This window comes from Suncus etruscus, chromosome 18, assembly GCF_024139225.1.
Source record: "Suncus etruscus isolate mSunEtr1 chromosome 18, mSunEtr1.pri.cur, whole genome shotgun sequence".
NCBI lineage: Eukaryota > Metazoa > Chordata > Mammalia > Eulipotyphla > Soricidae > Suncus > Suncus etruscus.
In genome coordinates, this window is record NC_064865.1 from 6,583,768 (window position 1) to 6,606,393 (window position 22,626).

Here is a 22,626-nt window from a genome sequence, read left to right on the forward strand (position 1 = left end):
CTATCCAGATAAACTCAGATAAAATGGAGCTTTCTGTTACTAAAAGTTGTTCATTGAATACATCCTTCTAGAAAATTCTGGGCAGCCAGCTTGTACTTTAAAGTTACTGATAGTTGATTGCAGGTTTTATTGGCAGCCTTGGAGCTGGCCCCTGCTCCCACCACATTTTTCGTCTCTCATTGTGTCCCCCTGTCCACTTGCCCACAGGAGATCAGTCATAGAGATCAGCCGGGCGCTGAAGGAGCTCTTTCACGAAGCCCGGGAGCGAGCCTCCAAGGCACTGGGCTTTGCGAAGATGCTGAGAAAGGTGTGTTCACATTCTGCAAGCCTGAGTACTCTCAGTCTGAGCTTGGGCAGATGCTAATCCTGACGTTTCCCTGTACTGTGATCTAGGACCTGGAGATCGCAGCTGAGTTCGTGCTTTCAGCCCCAGTTCAAGGCCTTCTAGATGTTCTGAAGTCAAAGGAATATGTCAAGGTGAGTGCAGAGTTGGGCTCAAGTGAACCCGTCTTACTCTAAACCAGGCAGGCACTTTTGCTTTTTCTCTGTAGCTGGTCAGTGAATGTGCCTGACGATCACAGGCATAAGGCTGGTCCATACTTTCCTGTGAATAGTTTCTTATACTTACTGCTTTAAGGATGCAGATCAAATAGACATGCTTACGCTTTGTTTTTCTGGGTGGGGGTTGGGGGGTTGTATAGGTTATACTCAGCGGTGCTCAGGGTTTATCCCTGACTGTACTCAGAGGTCAGGGCACCAAAGGGGTGCCAGGGATCGAATCTGAGGCAGCACTTACCAGATAAGTGCCCTACTCCACTATACTCTCTCTCCAAGCCCCAGTCACATTTACTCTGCGGCTTTTTAATTTTTGTGTTTGAGCCACACCCAGCGCTCCTTGGTGCGTAACTCCTGGCCTTGTGCTTAGGGACTCTCCTGGCAGTGTTTGGGGGACTCTATGGAACCCAGGTTAGCCGTATGCAAGGCAAGAGTTCTGCCCACTGTACTCTTGGCTTCAGCCCCACATTTACTCCTTCTATTTGCTAGGTGGCACACATTTAGATCCTGTATGAAAATGTTGTTTTAAAGTGTCGGCTTTGGGCAGGAGAGATAGCACAATGGAAAGATGTTTGCCTTGCACTCGGCCGACCCAGGACAGACCTGGGTCCCCCCCGAGCCTGCCAGGAGTGATTTCTGAGCTCAGAGCCAGGAGTCCGGGTGTGACCCCTAAACAAACAAAAAGTAAAGTTTTATTGTCCCCTCATTTCCTGACACTATCTCGATTATTTTTCCCCATAACTTTTTTTTGTCTGTTTGTTTTGGGATCACACCCAACTGCTTTGGGCTACCAACTCTCTGACTCCATTCTCATAAGTAGAACTGGGGCCAGAGAGATAGAACAGTGTTAGGGTGTTTGCCTTGCAAGCAGCCGACCCAGGACCGATGTTGGTTTGAATCCTGGCATCCCATATGGTTCCCCGTGCCTGCCAGGAGCGATTTCTGAGCACAGAGCCAGGGAAAACCCTTGAGTGCTGCCCCAAAACCAAAAAAAATAAAAATAAAAAAAAGTAGAACTGGGTTTGGCTGGATGGAAGTGGCTACCTTACTCATGGGCACCATCTAGGCACTAGAGCTTTTTTTATTTTAGGGTGGTATGAAGGGGGTTGGGTTTGGGGGCTACATTTGGTCCTGCCCAGGGCTTATTCCTGACTCTACTCAAGCATCATTCCTGGAGGTGCTCTGGGGATCTGGGCTAGAAATGGGATGGAATTCATCCCCTGCCCTATTTTGGTAGATGTGCAGATTTGTACATGTGTCACATGACTCGAGGACTTCTGGGGCCCCTGCTTCAACAGGTGTATCTAGGCTACTACTGGCTTACTTGTGGCTGAAAATGAAGCTCACCCGGGGTACCCTCGAAGCAGGCATCCCTCCCATGGCCTGTGGTGGAACTGTGCGCCCCTCCTTCCTTGGGGCCCTCCCCTCCCGCCTCCCTGCAGTGGCTCTCCTGTGACCCTTCCAGGTACTGGTGCCTGGCCTAGAGAGCCTGCATGTGTTCGTGCCCCACGCCTTTGCTGAGAAGAAGATCATCCTGCAACTGCTGAATGCGGTGGCGGGGAAGGACTGCACCAAGGATGCCGATGACCTAGACCTGGCTTACCTGCTGCTTACCAAGCATGGTGACCATGACAGCTGGGCTGCCTGGGACGAGCAGCCTATCAAAGTGGTCCCTCAGGTGGAGACTGTGGACACGCTGAGAAGTATGCAGGTGGGTCCCCGACCTGCTGCCCCCTCACCTCTGGTGAGCTTGACTCCAGGGGTGAGCCTAACTGACGCTCCTTCCCCAAAACTCAACACCATGGTATCTGCCAGTTTTTGCCAGCAGCCAACAAGTAGCTTTAACTATTGTATTATGTTATTAGTGATATGGTCCTGGTAGTGGATGGCGTGGAAGGATGGATGGAAGATGGTGAGGCCTTTCTCAGCTTGGCCCGGCGCCTCAGCCCCTACAGCCTGGCGGGTCTTTAGGTTTCAGGATAACGGCAAGGAAATTATCCGCAGCAGTCATGAAGTTTTAGGAGATATCCAGCTTTATCATAATGCTCTAACTGCCATGTACATATATTTCACATGGTCTCTAAGCTAACCAGCCTCTCTGCACCCAACCTGTGTCTCTTTACCTGTTGCGTATTCCTTGCTCAGACTTCTCTCTGCCTCACCCTTCCCCCAGGCCAATCCAATTACCGACCCCTTCCAGATGTGGGAGGGTCTCCCTTTCCAGATGAGATAGGCAGGAAGTTGGGGGGAAGGGTAAAAGCTAACAGGTTCTGAGGGCTGCTGCTCACCACATCTGGGTACAGGACTCAGACACAGGCAGCCCTCTTCTGTCAGGGTGTTGGTGCTGGGAGCTGATCTGGGCTGGAGTCAGACTCAAACACGGGCAGCCCCATTCAGTTTGGCTGTCGGTGCGGTAAGTGAGGCAGGCCTAAAGAAGTACTGCTTCTCCTGTGGCTCAGAGACCCCAGTTCTCCACAGTCCCTCTGCTTCCCTGCTATTCATTTGCTTGGTATGTCATCCACCTGCCATCAGAAGTCCCCAACTGGTTCTATAACTTTCTCCTTAAAGCTGTGGACCCCTTGGGGCCGGAGCAGTGGCTGCCTTGCAAGCGCTAGCCTAGGATAGACCACAGTTCGATTTCCTGGTATTCCATATGGTCCTCCCAAGCCAGGAGCAATTTCTGAATGCATAGTCAACCAAAACAAAACAAAAGAAAGAAAAGCTGTTTATCTCGCCCCTCATACTTAGCTACCGAAAGCCGGCACCCGGCCTCTTTCCTCTCTCCCCAGTTCTGCCAACCTGATTCCTCTTGCCTCGCCAGGTGCTATGCAGCAAGACTGATGGTTGGGATGAGTATTTCTCAGCTCCCTGTTGGTCCCCAGCTCATGTCACTCATTGCATTTTTAGAAAATTGACTTGCACCTATCTCTGCATCCCAAAGTGCTCCGCTGCCCCTTGCTGCCCTGCCCCCCATTCAGTTACTCAGTGCTGCCCTCTCCTCCCCTCCCCTACTTTGTTTTGATCAAAAGGGATAACTGGCATGGGGGACCCATGCTCTGGTGGCCATTCCTGATGATTCTTGGCCAGCTGTGGTTTAGTGCTAGGATGTGAGGATTCAGTGCTCCCCTGGCCCTTCTGCTTGCCTGTACTACCTCAGCAATGCTCAAGAGGTCATTAGTGCCAGCAAATGGGCTGGCCCGTGTCCTACTTAATCATACTAGCTCCTTGCCTAATCCTTCTTACACCTGCCTGTCCCCTGTCACCCCTGAGCCGATTGCAGTGACTGCCAACCTTGCCAGCTAGGCCCTTGGTCTCTTCGCCGACCTCACTCTTTTTCGCCTTTCATGCTGGGGGCATATGCATGTTGGGGCACACCCACACTGCCCCTAAGGAACTTCCTCAGGCACATTGTCCCAGGCCCTTGTGTGAGGAGTGTCTAGCACAGCATCTTCATGTGCTGCCATCCAGGGTCAGCTTTGTAGGGTGTTGGAAGTTTGAGGCTGGGCAGAATTGGGAGGAAGCAGGAGGTGGGTCTGCACTAAACCTGTGCCCTGTTACCTGCTCCCTACCTCAGGTAGAGCACCTACTGCTGGTGGTTTTGCAGTCTGCCCACCTCAACATGCAGAGAAAGGCCTTCCAGCAGGCCATCGAGGGCCTCCTGCCTCTGCGCCAGGAGCAAACATCCAGCCAGCCAGTCATCGCCAAAGCGCTACAGCAGCTCAAGGTACAGCCGGCAACTTCCCTGATGCTGTCATGCGTAGACTCAAGCTTCCACCTTTATTGCCCTTCCCCACTTGCTCTCCCTCTAATGGGCACTGCCTATCTATACCAGAATTTTCCTAGAACTGTAGCCCGTCCACTGGAAAGGGGAGACATTTGGACAGTCACGTGGCTCTGTGATGTAGCAGATGGGAAATCGCGGACACTGGAGTCAAGTTATTTGTCTTCTGGTCTGAGAGTTTCTGGTTCCCTTAGCAGCTGCCAGTACTTAAAACAATTTTTGGGGGGGGCCAGAGAGACTACTGGGTTTTAGCAGTTGTCTTGCATGTCTTCTACTCATTTTTGGTCCCTGACACCACATATGTTCCTTAAGCACTGCTGGGATTGATTCCTGAGCATAGTGCCAGAAGTAAACCCTGAGACTGCTGGGTGCAGCCAAAACCAAAAAAAGTTTTAAAATAAAAAAAAAGGTGGGGTGGGGGAACCGGAGCAATAGCACAGCGGCAGAGCATTGCATGTGGCTGACCCTGGATGGACCTCTGTTTGATCCCCGGCGTCCATATGGTCCCCCAAGCCAGGAGCCATTTCTGAGCCCATAGCCAGAAGTAACCCCTGAGCGTCACCGGATGTGGCTCAAAAAAAACCCAAAAACCGAAAACAAAAGTCATAAACAAAACTGACTTCTAAGTCAGTGCTACTTTATTCTCTTTGTCATTTGACAAGTAATTAGACTCATTGCCTCCTAATAGCCAGTGCCCCTGTGGACGGGCCTCACGCCTTTTGGGATATGACCAGGCAGGACCTCCCTTCCTTTCTGTGGGCCCCACGGCACCATCTCCTCTCCCATGAGCTCTTCATGTCTGTGCCATGTTCCCAGACACCTCGTGAGGTCTTCTTTAGCCTTTGGGCTTGACTCCCAGAAGCAGTAGTAGCTCTTCTGCCTTGCCACAATAGTAGGACAGTCTTTCTTTTCAGTTCATTGACTTGACTTATTATCCATGAGATTCTTTTTTTTTTTTTTTTTTTTTTTTTTGGTTTTTGGGCCACACCCGGTGACGCTCAGGGGTTACTCCTGGCTATGCGCTCAGAAGTCGCTCCTGGCTTGGGGGACCATATGGGACGCCGGGGGATCGAACCGTGGTCCGTCCTAGGGTAGCGCAGGTAAGGCAGGCACCTTACCTTTAGTGCCACCGCCCGGCCCCTCCATGAGATTCTTGATGGGCTCTTCTAAGTAGTCTCTTCTAAGCATCTGGGTTATGGGAATGCTCTCCCACACGTGCACAGGGAGCTGGTGTGTGAGTGCCTTTGTACATGTGTGTGCATGTTTGTAGGGATCTGGTATGTGTATGCATGTTTGTACGGGGAGTTGTGTACGTGTATGTGTGCTCTTGTGCGCATGTGTACAGGTACAGGGGCTGGTGTGGGATGATTAGAGGTGCAGTAGATTTCACATTTGGGCACACACTGCCTCCTGCCAAGTTCTGGCAGCCAGAACTGTCACCAACATTTCTAGAGATGCTCGGGGCTGGGCCTTTTGTGGGGGACAGAATGACTGAGGTATGCTGTGGAGAAGGAGGTTGTTCTACTGTGGCATTTGGAACCCGTACTCAACTGAGCACCGCCCAGGGTTAATACCAAAGTTTCTCCAAAATCAGTTGTTCAACACCGGGCTGTAATTAGATCTTATCATTTCAATGTATTTCCCCCTTTGCTTTTTAACTAACATTAAAGAATACCAAAGAAGTCAAGAGGAACGTAGTGGTAGCATTGACAGTTTCAGCCATTGCTTCCAGATAACCGTGGGAGCATGGCCCAGTCCGCTGCAGTGGCGGTCTCTGGTGATGTTGTGACCTTCCCCATACCTCACTCCAGCTGGGCTATAATTCCAACTGGAAACACAGAACTTTTCAAAAATCCCTTTCAGGGTTTTTCTTTGCTCTGTCATTAGCACATTTGACTCGTAGACCTCGCTTAATACATTTGTGCCCAGGCAGCATTTCTTGGGGGGCATGTGAGGTCGCTGATGAATAAAGGTAAAAATCTGCCACGAGCTCAGGAGCCTGTGCCAGCCCCTCCATGCTAGTGACAGTGCTTTGGGCCTTTCCAGAATGACGCATTGGAGCTTTGCACCCGGATCAGCGACGCCATTGACTGTGTGGACCACATGTTCACAGCTGAGTTTGACGCGGAGGTGGACGAGGCTGAGTCAGCCACGCTGCAGCAGTACTATCGTGAGGCCATGATCCAGGGTTACAACTTTGGGTTTGAGGTGGGTGCAGGCTCAGCCTAGCTGCTGCCTTTCGAGAGTATTTGACTCCCACTGATCCCTTTCAAAGTGGGCTTCTGCCTGGCCCTTGTGCAACTCCCAGCCCTTGATGCTGAGGTGCAGTGTCATGAAGGCACATTAGAGCTCGCTGTGAAACCGCTCTCTCCAGGGCCGCTCCTGCTCTGTCTAGAACTGTTGGGCCCCATAGAAAACAGGAAAAATTTGGTTTAAAGTACAATGGACTTTCAAGGTTTGGCTTCATAATGAATAGCTACCACTTCCACCACCAAAAGGACCCCTCTATTGAGTACACACATATACACACATGTACAGACACACTTATATACACACATGTACACCGACACACCCCCACTAGATACTATATTAACTCTGAGTCTAAGAGATGGTTGTCCCATTACCAGTTAGTTTGCTTAAGTTCCTCATATTCCTCTCAAGAGTGACACCATGGTAGTTCTTTTCTTGTTTCACATAGAAAAATCATCTCAAGATCCTTCCATTTTTGTTTTTTTTTCTTTTGGAGGGGGCACCTGGACATGAACCAGGGACGATTCTTTCATTTTTGGTCCATACATTACAGTTTCATCTTTTCAACTGCAAAATGGTATCTCATTGTATGTAGTGTAGCTTCTTTATCTGGTCCCCTGTGGGCATAGGAAAATGACATGATGTGACATTATAGTGTTTTGATGGTTGTGCCCTTAACATCAATAAATTTCTCAAATTCCTCCATACAGTATCACAAGGAAGTGGTTCGTTTGATGTCTGGAGAGTTCAGACAGAAGATAGGAGATAAATATATCAGCTTTGCCCGGAAGTGGATGAATTATGTGCTGACCAAGTGCGAGAGTGGGAGAGGTACCAGGCCCAGGTAATGAGCCCGAGTGGTTTTTTTCCCTGTTGGCAAAGAAAGGCCAATTCTTGTGTTTCATGTGGGATTTCTGAGCAGGTGACATAAAATGGTGTATTTTCCTTGGTCATTAGACTTGTTTTATTTTTAAATAAAACTACTTACTCAGGAAGCTCTAACTCTTGAAAAACTTTAAAATATTCACAAGCTGGAACAATAGTAGTGGGTAAGGAATTTGTCTTACATGAGACCAACCTGACTTTAATCCCTGGTCCCCCGAGACACCAGGAGTGAGTCCTGAATGTAGAGCCGGTAGTAAGCTCTGAGCACCAATGAGTATTGTGCCCCCCCCCCCCAAAAAGGCACCCCAGCAACCTAAAATTGTATTTCCCAAATGAGTCAGCTTTCAAGGAATCCACACCCTCCTTGTCATGTCTTTGTAATTACTGATCTATCTTCCTTCCTGTGTCAATGGAAAACAAATGTGTGACCAGTCCCATCACTAGAAACCATTTGTCCAGCACCATATTCTGTGAGCATATTCAGTACCACCTCTTTGAAATTTGCCTATGTATTGTTGTTTGTTTGTTTGTTTCAACTTTCCAGTTGCATCACTTACATATTGTATTGACTGAAACTGCCCACTCTGTCTCAGGTGTTCTGTGACCCTTGAATTTCTCCTGTCACAGGTGGGCAACGCAAGGCTTTGACTTTCTACAAGCCATCGAACCTGCCTTTATTTCAGCTTTACCTGAAGACGACTTCTTGGTATGGAATGCTTGAAAGGGCTTTTTTGTTGCTGGTAGCTTTATTTTCTCATTCAGTAAGTAGGTGTATCTCTATCCCTTGCTGTTTGGGTGGATTTTTTGGTGTTGATTAATCTCACACATTATTATAATACTGACGATCCTGGGAAGGTGAAAGTCTCCAGAGAGCAGAGGGAAACACTTGGTTTTCTTTTTCTTCTTTTTTTTTTCGGGCCACACCCGTTTGATGCTCAGGGGTTACTCCTGGCTAAGCGCTCAGAAATTGCCCCTGGCTTGGGGGGACCATATGGAACGCCGGGGGATTGAACCTTGGTTCGTCCTAAGCTAGCGCTTGCAAGGCAGACACCTTACCTCTAGCGCCACCTCGCTGCCCCCCCCCTTTTTTTTTCTAATTTTTTATTTTGCGTGGGTAGGTGGGTGGGGACAGTGGGGAGGAGACCAGGGAGGAGCCCGGCCAGGGAAGGGGACTGAGTGGGAGGGACAGGGGGATGGCGAAGGAGAGAGGGGCAGGCCGGAAGTCAAAACACTTGGTTTCCTTTTCTCTTTGCAGAAGTTTGTCCCTGAGTCAGACTGAGGGCCAGGTGACACCCAAGCACCTCTTGACTCTCTGCCTCATACTTTGTAGGCTGTTGACTTAGTTGGTGCTTTTTATCAGTTTGGTGAAGAAAGAGGACTAGCTAGCTAGTTTAACACATCTGTCGAGTGTTATCACTATTGCTCTAGTAAATTCCCTCAGCCCAAGAATTGTTCTAGTGTAAATTCAGTTGAGTTTAGCCTCCAGACCATATGATGCTGAGCATGGTTGCCTTAAGGATAAATAAATTCTCTCTGTTAACAGCAGATAGCTTCGTTGTTCATGCCACTTTTAAACTCTGAAGCCATTTACAGTTGAGACCTTATAAAAACCATCTTCTTTCTCATTTTCCTCTTTCTTTTACCTAGAGTTTACAAGCTTTGATGAATGAATGCATCGGCCATGTCATAGGGAAGCCACACAGCCCTGTTACAGGTTTGTACTTTAGAAAGGTGTATGGCATGGCTTGGGTCCATAGTCCTATCGTAGTCCTTTAAAATGGTACATGGGCTGGAGTGATAGCACAGCGGTGCAGTTTTTGTCTTGCACGCGGTTGACCTGGGACAGACCGTCATGTGATCCCCAACATCCCATATGGTCCCTCCAGCCTGCCAGGAGCTACTTCTGGGCACAGTGTCAGGAGGAACCCCTGAGCACCACTAGGTGTGGCCCTAAAACAACAACAAACAAACAAATAAATAAATAATGGGACAGAGAAGCTTTGAGAATGAAATGTTCAGGAGGCAGACAGCATTCATGTCAGAATGGGATGTTTAGAGAGAATGCTGTATTTGTCCCCAAATGCAGGAGGAGGAGGAAAATAAATGCCCACTGTGTCCACACCCATCAGTGCTCATTCCCTTCTTGCCCCTGAGGGACTAGGTGAGAGCATTGTTGGGGGGAAGGGAGCCCACCACCTCCCTGCTCCCAGAGCATCTTCCTGTTTGTTTTCACTGAAAACAGAAAATTTTTTTTTTTTTGTTTTTGTTTTTTTGGGTCACACCCGGCGGTGCTCAGGGGTTACTCCTGGCTGTCTGCTCAGAAATAGCTCCTGGCAGGCTCAGGGGACCATATGGGACACCGGGATTCGAACCAACCACCTTTGGTCCTGGATCGGCTGCTTGCAAGGCAAACACCGCTGTGCTATCTCTCCGGGCCCTGAAAACAAAAAATTTTGTGATTTGTCCGGAGCAATAGTACATCCGGTAAGGTGCTTGCTTTTTTGCATGTGGCCAGCACCATATTGGTTCTCCAAGCACTGTGGATATCCGAGCACAGTTGGGTAGCGCCTAAAATTTTGTTGAGTTTCATTCGGTTTATAGCCAATTGTATAAATTATGGCTCATCAGCTTTATTTATTATCTACTTTTAAATTTGGACCTTGTGGGTCATCCCTGGGAATGCTCGGGCTTCTCTGAGTGCCCTGGGGGCTGCTTCGCTTGATGCTCAAGGAACCTGGGCCCCCCCCCTCCCCCGCCCACCAAACATGAAACCTGAGCTCTATGTAGCCTGTGGCCTGGAGGTTTGACTCTGCAGACACTGCACTCACTCTCAGCCCTGTCCAAGTTGTCTTCCCTTCACTGCTTTCCAGGCCAGTGAGCTCGCTCACAGCCTTCCCACACCATGTCCGGGTCTTGTCCAGATTCAGCTGCACATGATAGGGAGAGTTCAAACAAATTTATGTCAGGAAATATGTATGTTGTTTTACCCTATTCTTCAGATGGTAAATAAAAAGCAAAGTTTTTCCCCTATGGACTAAATTTTAAGGGTAAAAGGAAAGAAGCTTCAGTATTTGAAGAAATTCTAGTTATACAGAAGAAAAGAACTTTTTAGCCAGTTACTTTGTTGAGCAGCAGTTATTTCTTGCAGGTCCTTGATAGTCCACAGAAGGACACTAGACTAGATTTTCACACTTGGCGTCTTTACCTTCCACTGTCATATGCTGATAGATTTTCTCCCAATGCTGTGAAGCAATGACACAACAGGTTGAGGGTTTCACATGAAACGTGCTGCCTTTGTATCAAAGTTCTGCTGAAGGCCATTATCACCAGTCCTTTGATTTCCTGATCTCAGGAATCTAAATTGTTGCCTTACATTAAAACAAAATCGTTTCCTAAGAACTTAGATCAGTCACTCAGTGAAAAGCACTTCTTGAAACCTTTTTATTGCCTTGGGAGTGATTTTCATTGTGAAATTATTACTAACTAGAAACATCAGTGGAAGCAGTTCCGTGTAGACAAGGCTGCACACATGGGCCGGAGAGATAGCACAGTGGTAGGGCGTTTGCCTTGCACGCTGCTGATTCAGAACGGATGGTGGTTCAATTCCCAGCATCCCTTATGGTCCCCATGTATGCCAGGAGCGATTCCTGAGCACAGAGCCTGGAGGAACCCCTGATCACCACCCCTGAGTGACCCCCCCCCCCCAAAAAAAAGAAAAAAGTTGCACATGAGCTCTCGCTTGCATGTATTTGGAGAACAGCTGCCATTTCTGTCCCCCTGCATGAATGCTCCTGGGAGCCCTCTACTTTCTGCCCCAACCTGGCTTGTTCCCTGCATTAGAGCTCCTAGGGGCCCTCGACTTTCTGCTCATACACACACAGTTTCACCCCTCTCTGTTCCTCTGCATTAGCACTCCTTGGAGTCCCCTGACTTTCTCACACAACCCCCCCCCCCCACCACCACCACCATTCTCCTGTCCTCCCTGGGGTCTGCTCAGCAGGGTGGAATTCAGAAGTCTTCCCGGGTCACATGGAAGCTGATCTGCTTTCTTCCCCAACAGCACTCTGACCTCCTACTCCATCTGGCTTCACTGTTGGTTCAGGACGTCCTGGCACACTCTGTTTGTTTTTGGTCTGCTGTGAAATGTCTCTGGACTCATCAGTCATCACTCTGTTTCATGTTGACATTTTTCTTCCTAGTTTCTGAGATTCGCAGCAGTTAGACGTATTTACTCTTCAGTGTTTCATTTCCTTCCTGAAGAACGTCGGTAGATGTGCATTTGTATCTGTCTTAACAGAATGTTTCCTTCATCTTCATGGCAGACTTCTGTAATAATAGTTTTGATTGTTTCCGTGCCATACCTGGCTGTACTCAGGACTTACTTCTGGCTGGCTTGGGGGGCAAATGGCTGGCTGGGGATTAAGCCCAGGTTGGCTGTGTGTAGTAATATTTTTGAGGTGCATTGTCTCCCAGGCAAGTGCTGGAGGACAAGGGGCACTTGGCCTGTCTCTGGCCCAACGGCTCAGTGTGATGCTATTGAGAGCAGTGGGCAGGGACCACTCGGGTTGCATCTGAGGTCTAGCCTAGTGGCTGGCCTTTTGAGTTGACCTCCTGGCCTCTGGAGTCAGCTTTGACTCTTTAATTACTAGAATTCTTGTTGAAATGAAAACAGTCTGACTACGTCTCTTACCAGATCATCTTTTTTCTTGTGGATTATTCACCGCCCACTTTTCATGTTATTGACCTCTTTTATTTAATATTGCAATAATTGAGATTATGATCCAGGGACACAAATTAGCTAATATTCTTTCCTGGATATTTTTTTCTTTAAAAAAATTTTTTTATTAAATTCCATGAGATAGAGTTAAAAAGTTGTTAGTAGTTGAGTGTTAATTTGAGTGTTAATTTCTCATCACCAATTTCCCCAGTTAACCTCCCATCTTACACCCCACCCCAGCCTGCCTCTACTTCTCTGTCTGTCTGTCTGTCTGTCTGTCTGTCTGTCTCTCTCTCTCTTTTCACGCTCTTTCTTCTTTTAGGTGCTGTGGTTTGTAATAATGCTGTCACTGAAGGGTCATTGTACATATCACTTTACTTCCTTTCAATTCCCCGCTCTTGGCCAAGGTGCCCTGGATATTTCTTTTTCTTTCTTTCCTTTTTTTTTTTTTTTTTTTTTTTTTTTGGTGGTGTTTGGGTCACACCCGGCAGTGCTCAGGGGAAACTCCTGGCTCCATGCTCAGAAATTGCTCTTGGCAGGCATGGGGGACCATATGGGAAGCCGGATTCGAACTGATGACCTTCTGCATGAAAGGCAAACGCCTTACCTCCATGCTATCTTTCCGGCCCCCACTGGATATTTCTTTACCCCCACCTTTTTTTTTTTTTTTTTTTTTGGTGGGGGGAGTCACACACAGCAGCGCTCAGGGGTTACTCCTAGCTCTACACTCAGAAATCACTCCTGGCAGGTTGGGGGGACATATGGGATGTTGGGATTCAAACCACTGTCCTTCTGCATGCAAGGCAAATGCCTTACCTCCATGCTATCTTTCTGGCCCCTTTTTTGTTTTTTGTTTTGTACCTTTTCTTCCTTTCTCCCTGTCTGTGGTCCTCTGTCTGTCCTGTGCAAGGAACTGAAGTCTGAAGAAGGAAGTATCTTTTTTAAAACTAAATCTCTTTAGAACAAAACATCTGCAATAAGATTATTAACATCTAAAGTAAAATGACTTGCAGAGAACCTGAGGAGGGTTATTGCCATTAAGAAGGACCCAGGAGAAGAGACAAAAATACGTCACCTCCCTTATTAGCCATGCTTCTTTTACAGAAAGTCAGATCCTAGTGTTGTTACCAATAGATGAGGTTCATAAATCCTCTTTTAAAAATTCTATTTTAAAATCACGCTAGTATGTGGGCAGGTAGGTTGTTTGCTTTGCACGAAACCAACCCAGATTTGATCCCATATGGTCCTCTAAGTATCACCAGGAGCAATTCCTGAGTACCATTGGATGTGGCCCAAACTCAAACAAAAAACTCTAAAAAAAATTCACATTTAAAATGCCATTCATATTTACCTTTAAGCATATTTAAAATGAGCAGAGGTGTTCTGGAAGAAACAGTAGGTGATTTAAACTGCAGCCAGAGCTTCTACGTCCAGTTGAAGGAAGGAAATAGAGCTTCATTCATGCTGGGATGATGGTTTTGGGTTTGTCTGAAGTGTCCTTGGCGCCAGCACCTTCTCCAGCATGTAGCCACCATGGCATGCTCCCTTTTCTTAGACTGGCCTTGTTTCCATCTGTCTCTGGGCTAGGCTGGGCCAGGCCTCTGGTCTTTTAGATGGAGCATATGTTTGACCCTGGGAGGTCATGTGTGTTTTTCATAAGGTCATTTGAACTGTGTTGACTCTTCCCGTGTTTTCACTGCTGGACAGGATTTCTTCCAGCAGAACCAAGTCACCCCTGATGGCCACCACCTCACTGGCTGTCAGCCCTTGCTGCCCCTCTAACTCTGCATATCTCCTTCTCGAGGCAGCCATTCACCGGAACAGCCCCCGCCCCGTGAAGGTGCCGCGCTGCCACAGCGACCCTCCCAACCCACACCTCGTCATCCCGACTCCAGAGGGATTCAGGTACTGGGGTTCCCCAAGGTGCCACTCTGGCCATTTCACTTCCTGTCCTGTCCAGCTTTGCACGTGCTTAAAAGCTCTTTAACTAGCGGTGTTCTGAGCTCATCCTTGAGCTCATGCTTGCAGAGGAAATAAGCCCACTGCTGGGCCACAGACCAGTCGCCTGCTTTCCTATGATTCTTTCACAGCATTTGTATGACTATGACTTCAAACTTCTGCGTGCGTTCTAGCATTTTCAACAGCATCCCGGGATCATTTCCTGTCTTTGAGAAAGAACCCAGAGCAGACAGATTTAACATAGCTTTTTTTGACCAGTACAAGAAGTTGAAAAATAGAAACTGGAATGATCTTTCTGGTCATTGACATGTGTGTGTGTGTGTGTGTGTGTGTGTGTGTGTGTGTGTGTGTGTGTGTGTGTGTGTGTGTGTGTCTTTCTGGTCATTGACCTGTGTGTCTGTGTGTCTGTGTTGTCTCTGTGTGTGTGTGTGACTATGAAAAAGCATGCCCTCAGAAGCCAGTTAGAAACTGTACCCTGAGCTTCCTGGAAGGAGAAAGTTGCCTGCAGACTTCAGCTGTGCCCCAGGACCCACTTTGGAAAGGCAGTTGTGCGTGGAATATGCTGAGTTTGCATGGAGTCTCTCCTCTCTCAGACCTGAATCTTGAGCCTAGTTCATGTTTGTCTGATATTTTAAGTGCCTTCCCCACCCCACCCCCGTCCACTGCCTGTGACTTCGGACGTTGTGACTTCAGCCCGTCCTCTCCGTGTCCCTGAAGCTTTTCTTCTCATTTAGCACTCGTAGCGTGCCTTCGGATGCGCGCGCTGTTGCCGCCACCGCCACTGGGCGCCCTGGCCCTGCTGGCAGCGACTCCACAGCGCTCAAACCCACCAGCAGTGCCCATGATGCCAGGTAGTCTCATTGCCCGGCTGCATGGCCTTGGGGATCAGGCTGAGGACCCCTGTCCTGGCTGCATGGCCACGGGGACCTGGTGTTACTGTTTCTGCCTGCACTGCACTGCCATGGAGTTGGGCTGTGGGGACCAATTTGGGCATGACAGCCATGAGGCTGGGCATGATGGCTCTGGGGACAGGCATGACGGCCATGGGGACCAGCATGACAATCATGGGAACTTGGTATGATGGCCAAAGGGCCCTGGCATGACATCATGACTGGCATGATGACAGGGGGCTGGACGGACATAATGGCCATGTATGATGGCCTCTGTTTCTGCTCCACAGCTGAGGGGACTAGGCTTGGAGGTATTGAGGACCAATGGTCTCTGCTGTACTGTGTGGGACAGTTAATAGGACTAGACCCTTTTCCGCTCCTGGCCCAACTCCAGGAGCAACTCCAGGAGCAGCGAGGGACCCAACCTCAGCACTGCTCTGGGAGGGCACTGACCCAGACCCTTGCTAGGTACATCCTGTGCCAGGTTGCTGCTGTCTGTGCATCTTTTTTTTTTTTTTTTTTTTTGGTTTTTGGGCCACACCCTGTGACGCTCAGGGGTTACTCCTGGCTATGCGCTCAGAAGTTGCTCCTGGCTTCTTGGGGGACCATATGGGACGCTGGGGGATCGAACCGCGGTCCGTCCTAGGCTAGCGCAGGCAAGGCAGGCACCTTACCTCCAGCGCCACCGCCCGGCCCTGTCTGTGCATCTTACGGAGGGCTCTCAGTACTGGGGGTGCAGGGCCCCTCAGACACTGGATGTTTGCACTCAGCAGAGTGGGTGGACATGGGGGCCCAGAACCTGGTGGGCATGAGGAGGGGTGCAGCTTCCTGGCTCTCATGTCTATCTAGAGGACATTCAGCCGCCGTCTCCTCCTGGACCCAGTTCGTGACCTCTGATACCCAATGTGAGATACCTTCCTGTGTGAACAGTGTAGGAAAAGGGGTAGATGCAGTGTGGGGCTTCAGAGCAAGGTGCTCGCCTTCGATGCCCCACCGTTAGGGTCTCTGTGCCCAGTGGGGGAGCTGCCCCTCCTTAGTTTGTGCTCTGACCCAGAAGCCTACAGGGCCTCTGAGGAGCCTCAGTCATGACCTTATGCCCGGGCTCTGGGGAGTGGCACGTCACAGACCCTGGGTGTGCTCCTGGTGTCCAGAAGGGTCAGTCTACTGTGGCTCTGCTTTGGGCGTGACCCCCGTCGGGCCTCAGGGGTCTGGTGCACACTTGGTGCTGGCAACTCACCATGCGCTCACAGCTGCACCATAGCTTAGTGGTGTCTGGAATTCTGCAGCCACTGAAGCCCCACCTCCTTCTGCCTGTGGGCATGGAGGGGTGAGCTGGAGGGGTGACTTGCGGCCCTAGTCTGAGGAGCATTTCTGATGAGGACTGTGTGCCTTCCCTCAGCCTCAGGGGCTGACACCTCAGCCCTAGTGCAGGGAAGTGGTCCCTTCCCTCTCCCCTTGCTTCATTTTCCCTTCCCTCCTTTCTCTTCCTTTCCCTATCCTTCATCTCCTCCCCTTCCCCATTCTTCCTGCCTCTTCTTTTCCCTCTATTTTCTTCCCCTTCCCTTCCCTTCCCTCTGGGCCTCCTCAGCCTTCCAGGGAAAGGACGCAGAGCTCCTTGTCCTGACGCTGTTCTGTGACACGGCCCTGCCTGCATCCCTCCATGCATGCCCTGTTGTGCCCTGAAAAGAAATGAGGGTGCTGGGGCCGGGCGGTGGCGCTGGAGGTAAGGTGCCTGCCTTACCTGCGCTAGCCTAGGAGACGGACCGCGGTTCGATCCCCCGGCGTCCCATATGGTCCCCCAAGCCAGGAGCGACTTCTGAGCGCATAGCCAGGAGTAACCCCTGAGCGTTACCGGGTGTGGCCCAAAAACCAAAAAAGAAAAAAAGAAATGAGGGTGCTGATCTGACACATCCCTCTCTGGGCCCTCCCTGGAGTCTGAGGGCTTGCGCTGTATGGCTGAGCGCTCTCTAGGCTGGAAGCATGACTGCTGAGCTTGATCTTTCTAGAAGCTTCCTGCTCTCTTCTGTGCCCTTGCTTGGCCTTTGCTTGAGAAGCCCCCGTGCTCTCTTTCACTTGACTGAAGAAATTTGAAATCTTTGATCTATAAATGGAGTTCAACACAGACAAGGAATGGAGGAGTGATTTTGACCCCATTCGCTATCCCTCTGTTCGCTGGGCCTCAGATCATGGTCCTGAAGCCCCACCTGGCAGACTCGTTGGTGCTTGCTGTGGCTGCTCACATGGCAGGGTTTGCCCTGTGTTGGCTACAGAGGAGCCCGGCACCGCTTTATGCTGTACACTGGACATTCTGGAGCCTCCAGATTGCAAAGTCAGAGAGTTACTGCTCTGGGAGAGCCCTCAGGCCTGTCACCCTGGCCCATTGAGTTGACAGCTCTGTTTATTCTTTATTTTTTTTTTTTTTGGTTTTTGGGCCACACCCGGCGTTGCTCAGGGGTCACTCCTGGCTGTCTGCTCAGAAATAGCTCCTGGCAGGCACGGGGGACCATATGGGACACCGGGATTCGAACCAACCACCTTAGGTCCTGGATCGGCTGCTTGCAAGGCAAACGCCGCTGTGCTATCTCTCCGGGCCCTGTTTATTCTTTCTTTCCTCCTTTTGTACTCCCCAGTGGTGCTCAGAGGTCACTCCTAGCAGTGACAGTGGGTGACTCTTGATGGTGCCAGGGATTAAACTGAGGTCTGCTGCCTGCAAGGCCAATATCTCACCCCCTACACTGCCTGCAGGGGTTCCAGCGTCCCCGAGAATGACCGCCTTGCTTCTGTGGCTGCTGAACTACACTTCCGGTCCCTGAGCCGCCACTCCAGCCCTACTGAGGAGCGAGATGGTGAGTGGCCAGGGCAGCGATGCCTGTTTTAGCTTGGTTCTGCCCAGCCTACCTGGAGCAGGGCTTCTGGAGCAGGCCCTACACTCTGCAAGCTGTGTGCACTTGGCTCTCAGGTGGTGTGCCTGCAGAGTGCTTGGACGGGGGTCCTGCTGGAGCAGTACCATGTGCTGCAGTGGTGGGGCCTCGGGGTGAGTGTACCAGCCCTTTGGGTTCTCTACCCAGCCCTGCTCCCTATTTGTAGTGGTTCTCCCCCCCCCCCTTTTTTTTTACAGTGCCAGGAAGGTTGAATCAAGGTCTCACACGTTGGATTGGTTTTTGTTTGTTTGGGGGAAGCCACATCCGGCAGTGCTCAGGGATTACTCCTGGCTCTGCCCCTAAAGATCGCTTCTGCTAAGCTCTGGGAACCATAGATGCTGTCAAGGATCAAGCCTGCATTGGCTACTTGAAGGCAGTTACCCTGCCCACTGCACTCTCTCTTGGCGGGGCCCATATGTTTTTATATCTGTGTTTACTTAAAAGCTTATTTCCAAGTTTTTTCTCCGTGGCTAGAGAGTCCAGACCACCAGGAAGTCAGGTTTGCCCCAGGATTGGGTCTTGGCCTGCTGCTGCCCTGAGCGCCTTCCCAGCCAAGCGCCGTGTCCTAGTTTCTTTCTTATTAGGATCTTCCTCACGGGGTTCCCAGACTTGCCTCAGCCAGGCATCCAAGTCCTGTGCTTGCCAGGCAGGCACCCAAACCTCTCAGCCCCTCTTCCCAGCCACACTTCATGTGACATGCATGTGGCCTCTCTGGGTTCAAACTGAACAACTGGTGCTGGCTAGAAAGAGCCTTGAGCCGTTTTGCCACCACTTTTCAGGCCTCACATCTTACTTACTTTAGAAACAAATAGGCCCGGAAGATAGCTCAGATAGCTCAGATGGATCCTGCCTTCCCTGCCACCACACGGTGCCTCACAGACTGCTGGGGGTGATCTTGGCTGCCTCCAGCACCATTGGTTCCTGAGCAGCGTTGCATTGCTGGGCCCAAGCTTTGAGATGGATGAGTATTTCCTAGAGTGGCCCTGCCCCCTGCCCCCTGCCCCAGTACTGCTTGGGAAGCCCAGCACTCCAAAACACAACAGTGCGGCTCTGCTCTCAGAGGGTAACATGCTGAATTGACCCCCGAGTCTGTAGGAATAAGGTGTGGAACATGGTCAGCACTGCTTGCTGGGCAGGTTACCTGAGCAGGATTTTGCTGTTCATGAAGAAAGCAACATTCTTATGGCTGGGGAGGGCCGGAATGATAGCAGTGTGAGGAAGGCATCTGACTTACATATGGCTGACCCTGATTCAGCCCCCAGCATTCCGTATGCCCCCCCCCCCCCCCCCCCGAGCCTTCCTGTCAGGAGTAATTTCTGACCACAGATCTAGGAGAAGCCCCTAAGCCCCGCCGGATGTGGCCCAGAAACCAAAGTGGAGGGAATCTGTGAAGCCGTAGGGACTCTTGGGAGCTGGGTGCAGTGTCCCAGGTCACCTGTGGAAACAGTGTCTTCAATCCTGGGAATGGGGAGCGGTCACCAGAAGGCAGGCTGGAACAGTGACAGCTGCTGCCTGCGCCTGTGTCTGTTCTGGGTTCTGATGTGAACACTGCTCCCTGTAGAGCCAGCATATCCAAAGGGCGAGTCCACGGGATCCACTCGGAGAAGCTGGGAACTCCGGACCCTCCTCAGCCAGACCAAGGGTAAGGGGGACACAGGGCTTCACTGTGCTGCTTGGAGTGGGGTGCTGAGCGCATAGCTGTTTCAGTTTCTGGATGCTTAGACCTTTCCTTTCTGTGCTGTCCTGTAACCCCGAGACCTTTTGTGTCCATCCTGTCCTATGGTCTCTTCTGTCCTTGGTGTGTTTCCTGCTGCACCCGTAACTGCAGCAACAGCTAATGTGCTGTCTTGGACTGTTCTTAGAGAAGTAGGAAGGTTTGCAAAGAATTGGTTGTTATTTTTCAGAATAGATCCTGGGGATCTCCTTGCGTGCCCTTGCCTCTTGATCACTGGATCCAGAGCCTAGGGAGAACATTTGGGATTGAATCACTGGAACTAAGACTTAGCAGGCCCAGGATGGTGTTTTATCTGCAAGTGCTGTTGAACACCAACAGTTACTGAGTAGGGATCCTATTAATGAAGTCACTTGTGCATTGTCTGGCAGCAAGAGTATAAGGAGGGCATGCACTGATCTGAGAGCCTTGCTCTTGATTCTTGCCGGAGAAGGGACAGTTTCAGTTCATCAGAGAGGGCTTCCTGGAGAAGACGTGGTGTGGGCATCTCAGCAGAACTTGCTCACCTGACACCAGGAGAAGAGGGTGTCTTTGGCAGATAAGAAGTGAGCACAGGAGCAAGGGTGAGCCACAGTTCAAAGCCCCTGGCTGCGTCCTTGTTCTGCAGATAGTAGAGTCCACACACTGGCCTGTAACTGTATGGTAATGAGATGAAATGAGAGATGCAATCCACTTCGTGCTTTAGTGAGATATGTCTGGCCTCTGAGTGTCCTTGGCTGCAGAGGAGGGTCCAGGCATGTCTTCTGAGCAGCAGCCAGGCTGGTAGAGCCATGTGAGTGACAGGAGTGACTCACTGGTATGAGTGAGTCTGAGTGTGAGTGGGAAAGTTTTCTTTGGCAGCAGCTGGCTGTTCCCATTAGAATTAGCTGGAGCGGGGCCAGAGAGACAGCATGGAGGCAGGGCGTTTGCCTTGCGTACAGAAGGATAGTAGTTCGAATCCCAGCATCCCATATGGTCCCCCAAGTCTGCCAGGAGCGATTTCTGAGCATAGAGCCAGGAGTCACCCCAGCCCTGCCAGGTGTGACCCCCAAAAAACAAAACAAAACAAAAAAAACAATAAAAAAGAAGTATCTGGAGCATTTGTTGGAGAGAGGGCAGGGGGTGCTAGGTTGCTTGTCTTGCCCATGCAAGATGCCTAGGATGGATACCCAAGTCCCTTCAGGAGTGACCCCAGAGCACAGAGCCAGGAGTAAGCCCTGAGCACTGTCAAATGTGGCCCCCATATGTGCTTTTTCCCCACAATGTGTCTGTAAGTGGCTGGAAGTTGACTCGATGCTGCTGCATCTGCAGAAACTGCTTCGAAGCAGGGGCCCATAGAAGCGATCCAGAAGTCGGTGCGGCTGTTTGAAGAGAAGCGTTGTCGCGAGATGAGGAGGAAAAACATCATTGGCCAGGTCTGCGACACGCCCAAATCCTATGACAACGTCATGCACGTGGGCTTGCGGAAGGTGACTTTCAAGTGGCAAAGAGGAAATAAAATCGGTAAGAAGGTGGTGCCGGGCACTTGGTGCATGAGTGGCAATGCCCGACTGTGTCTGTTTGCAGTACCTCTGCACGGGGCCTGGGGCTTTTTGAGTGTATCGTGTGCTGAAAGGGACTCTAAAGTGGTCCACGGTGGCACTGTTCTTGTTCGTGACCCCCACAGTTGTCCATAGTGAGCTAAGCCAGGCTCCGTACTTGCCCGCGAAGATCCCCTGTCCACTAGGTCTTCTGAGACATGCTGCTTCCTGTTTTCCCCTCAGGAGACACGGCTCTGGGAATGAGGTAGAAGAGAATCAGGGCAGTACTGCCTCAACCCTGCAGTGGGCAGTGGAAGAGAAAGCTCAGAGCCTTGGAGGTTTCCTCAGTAGACTCTTGGAAGCAGATTGAATAGTACACTCCATCACTGACCCCTTTCCTATCCCCCAAATTATTCCTGATCCTGCTACCCCTTCCCATCTCTCAAGAAGCCCTTAAGGCCTGGTGGGGGGGTGGTCTTGGGCCTCCAGGTGTAGTTAGGGATTGTGGACTCATGCCATGGGGAGCTGGACGGAAGGAGGCAGGGAGGATTAGTGGGAATTGGGCAGGTGGGTCTCTGAATGGCGGGCTCAGACGGGCTGATGCCAGAATCAGATTCGCCAGTCAGTCTGCCAGTGCTTGAGCCTCCTGGGGCCTGAGTTTGTTGGTCCCGTTTCAGGGGAAGGTCAGTATGGAAAGGTCTACACTTGCATCAGCGTGGACACTGGCGAGCTGATGGCGATGAAGGAGGTGAGTGCTTGCACTGCAGGGGGAATGTTCCCGAGGCTGGCAGGGCACCGGGTGTGTGACCAGGCCAAACCTGCTCTGGCGCTTTGCCAGCTTGGGACCTGGGTGGGGCAGAGGGCCCGAACTTTTAATGGTGCGTCCAGACCACAGCCTCAGTACCACCAGGGATGGGGTTCAGGTGGGAACCTGTCCAGATGGGACTCAGAATAAGCCATGTTGTAGCTGTAATAGTGCTGGGAAGGGCACCTATATGAAAAGGTACCTGCGTGGACAGGCCCCAAATGGAAGGACATTGGCCTGCTGCTAGCCTGGGTTGGTCTCTGACCTGCTAGCCCAGCCAGCACTTACCTGGCCCACCTTCTGCAGATCCGCTTTCAGCCCAATGACCACAAGACCATCAAGGAAACGGCAGACGAACTGAAGATCTTTGAGGGCCTCAAGCACCCCAATCTGGTTCGGTACTTCGGGGTGGAGCTTCACAGGGTGAGCACTTCCTGCTGCCTCTAAGGTGCCAGTCTGAGACAGCGGGGTCGGGCTCTGCATCCTCTGCTCACAAGCCATACCTGTCCCAGTGCCCTGAGCCCAGGCTTGCCAACCACACTCACCAGTCACAGGTTCCCGACACTCTGTTCTATCCTCACTTGGTTGTAGTAAGTTTCAAGGCATAATCTAATGAGCTGTATGCCGTTCCA

General features: G+C 50.7%; 1 protein-coding gene across 3 annotated transcripts in view; it reads left to right on the forward strand.

Annotated features, from left to right (window-relative positions):
• The window catches only part of MAP3K4 (mitogen-activated protein kinase kinase kinase 4), a 52,318-nt gene that overhangs the window by 24,107 nt on the left and 5,585 nt on the right, over positions 1-22,626 (forward strand). The window contains exons 7-21 of one of the 3 annotated variants that reach the window (XM_049765473.1): positions 208-307; positions 394-477; positions 2,021-2,266; positions 4,160-4,279; positions 6,383-6,544; positions 7,297-7,430; positions 8,099-8,177; positions 9,119-9,185; positions 13,997-14,093; positions 14,882-14,998; positions 17,783-17,883; positions 19,520-19,600; positions 20,981-21,172; positions 21,867-21,937; positions 22,301-22,417. In XM_049765473.1, the coding sequence (XP_049621430.1) occupies positions 208-307; positions 394-477; positions 2,021-2,266; positions 4,160-4,279; positions 6,383-6,544; positions 7,297-7,430; positions 8,099-8,177; positions 9,119-9,185; positions 13,997-14,093; positions 14,882-14,998; positions 17,783-17,883; positions 19,520-19,600; positions 20,981-21,172; positions 21,867-21,937; positions 22,301-22,417 (1,768 nt within the window). Of the gene's footprint in view, positions 1-207; positions 308-393; positions 478-2,020; positions 2,271-4,133; positions 4,280-6,382; positions 6,545-7,296; positions 7,431-8,098; positions 8,178-9,118; positions 9,186-13,996; positions 14,094-14,881; positions 14,999-17,782; positions 17,884-19,519; positions 19,601-20,944; positions 21,173-21,866; positions 21,938-22,300; positions 22,418-22,626 lie in introns of those variants that run through there. The other 2 variants (XM_049765474.1, XM_049765475.1) reach the window with 2 other exon arrangements.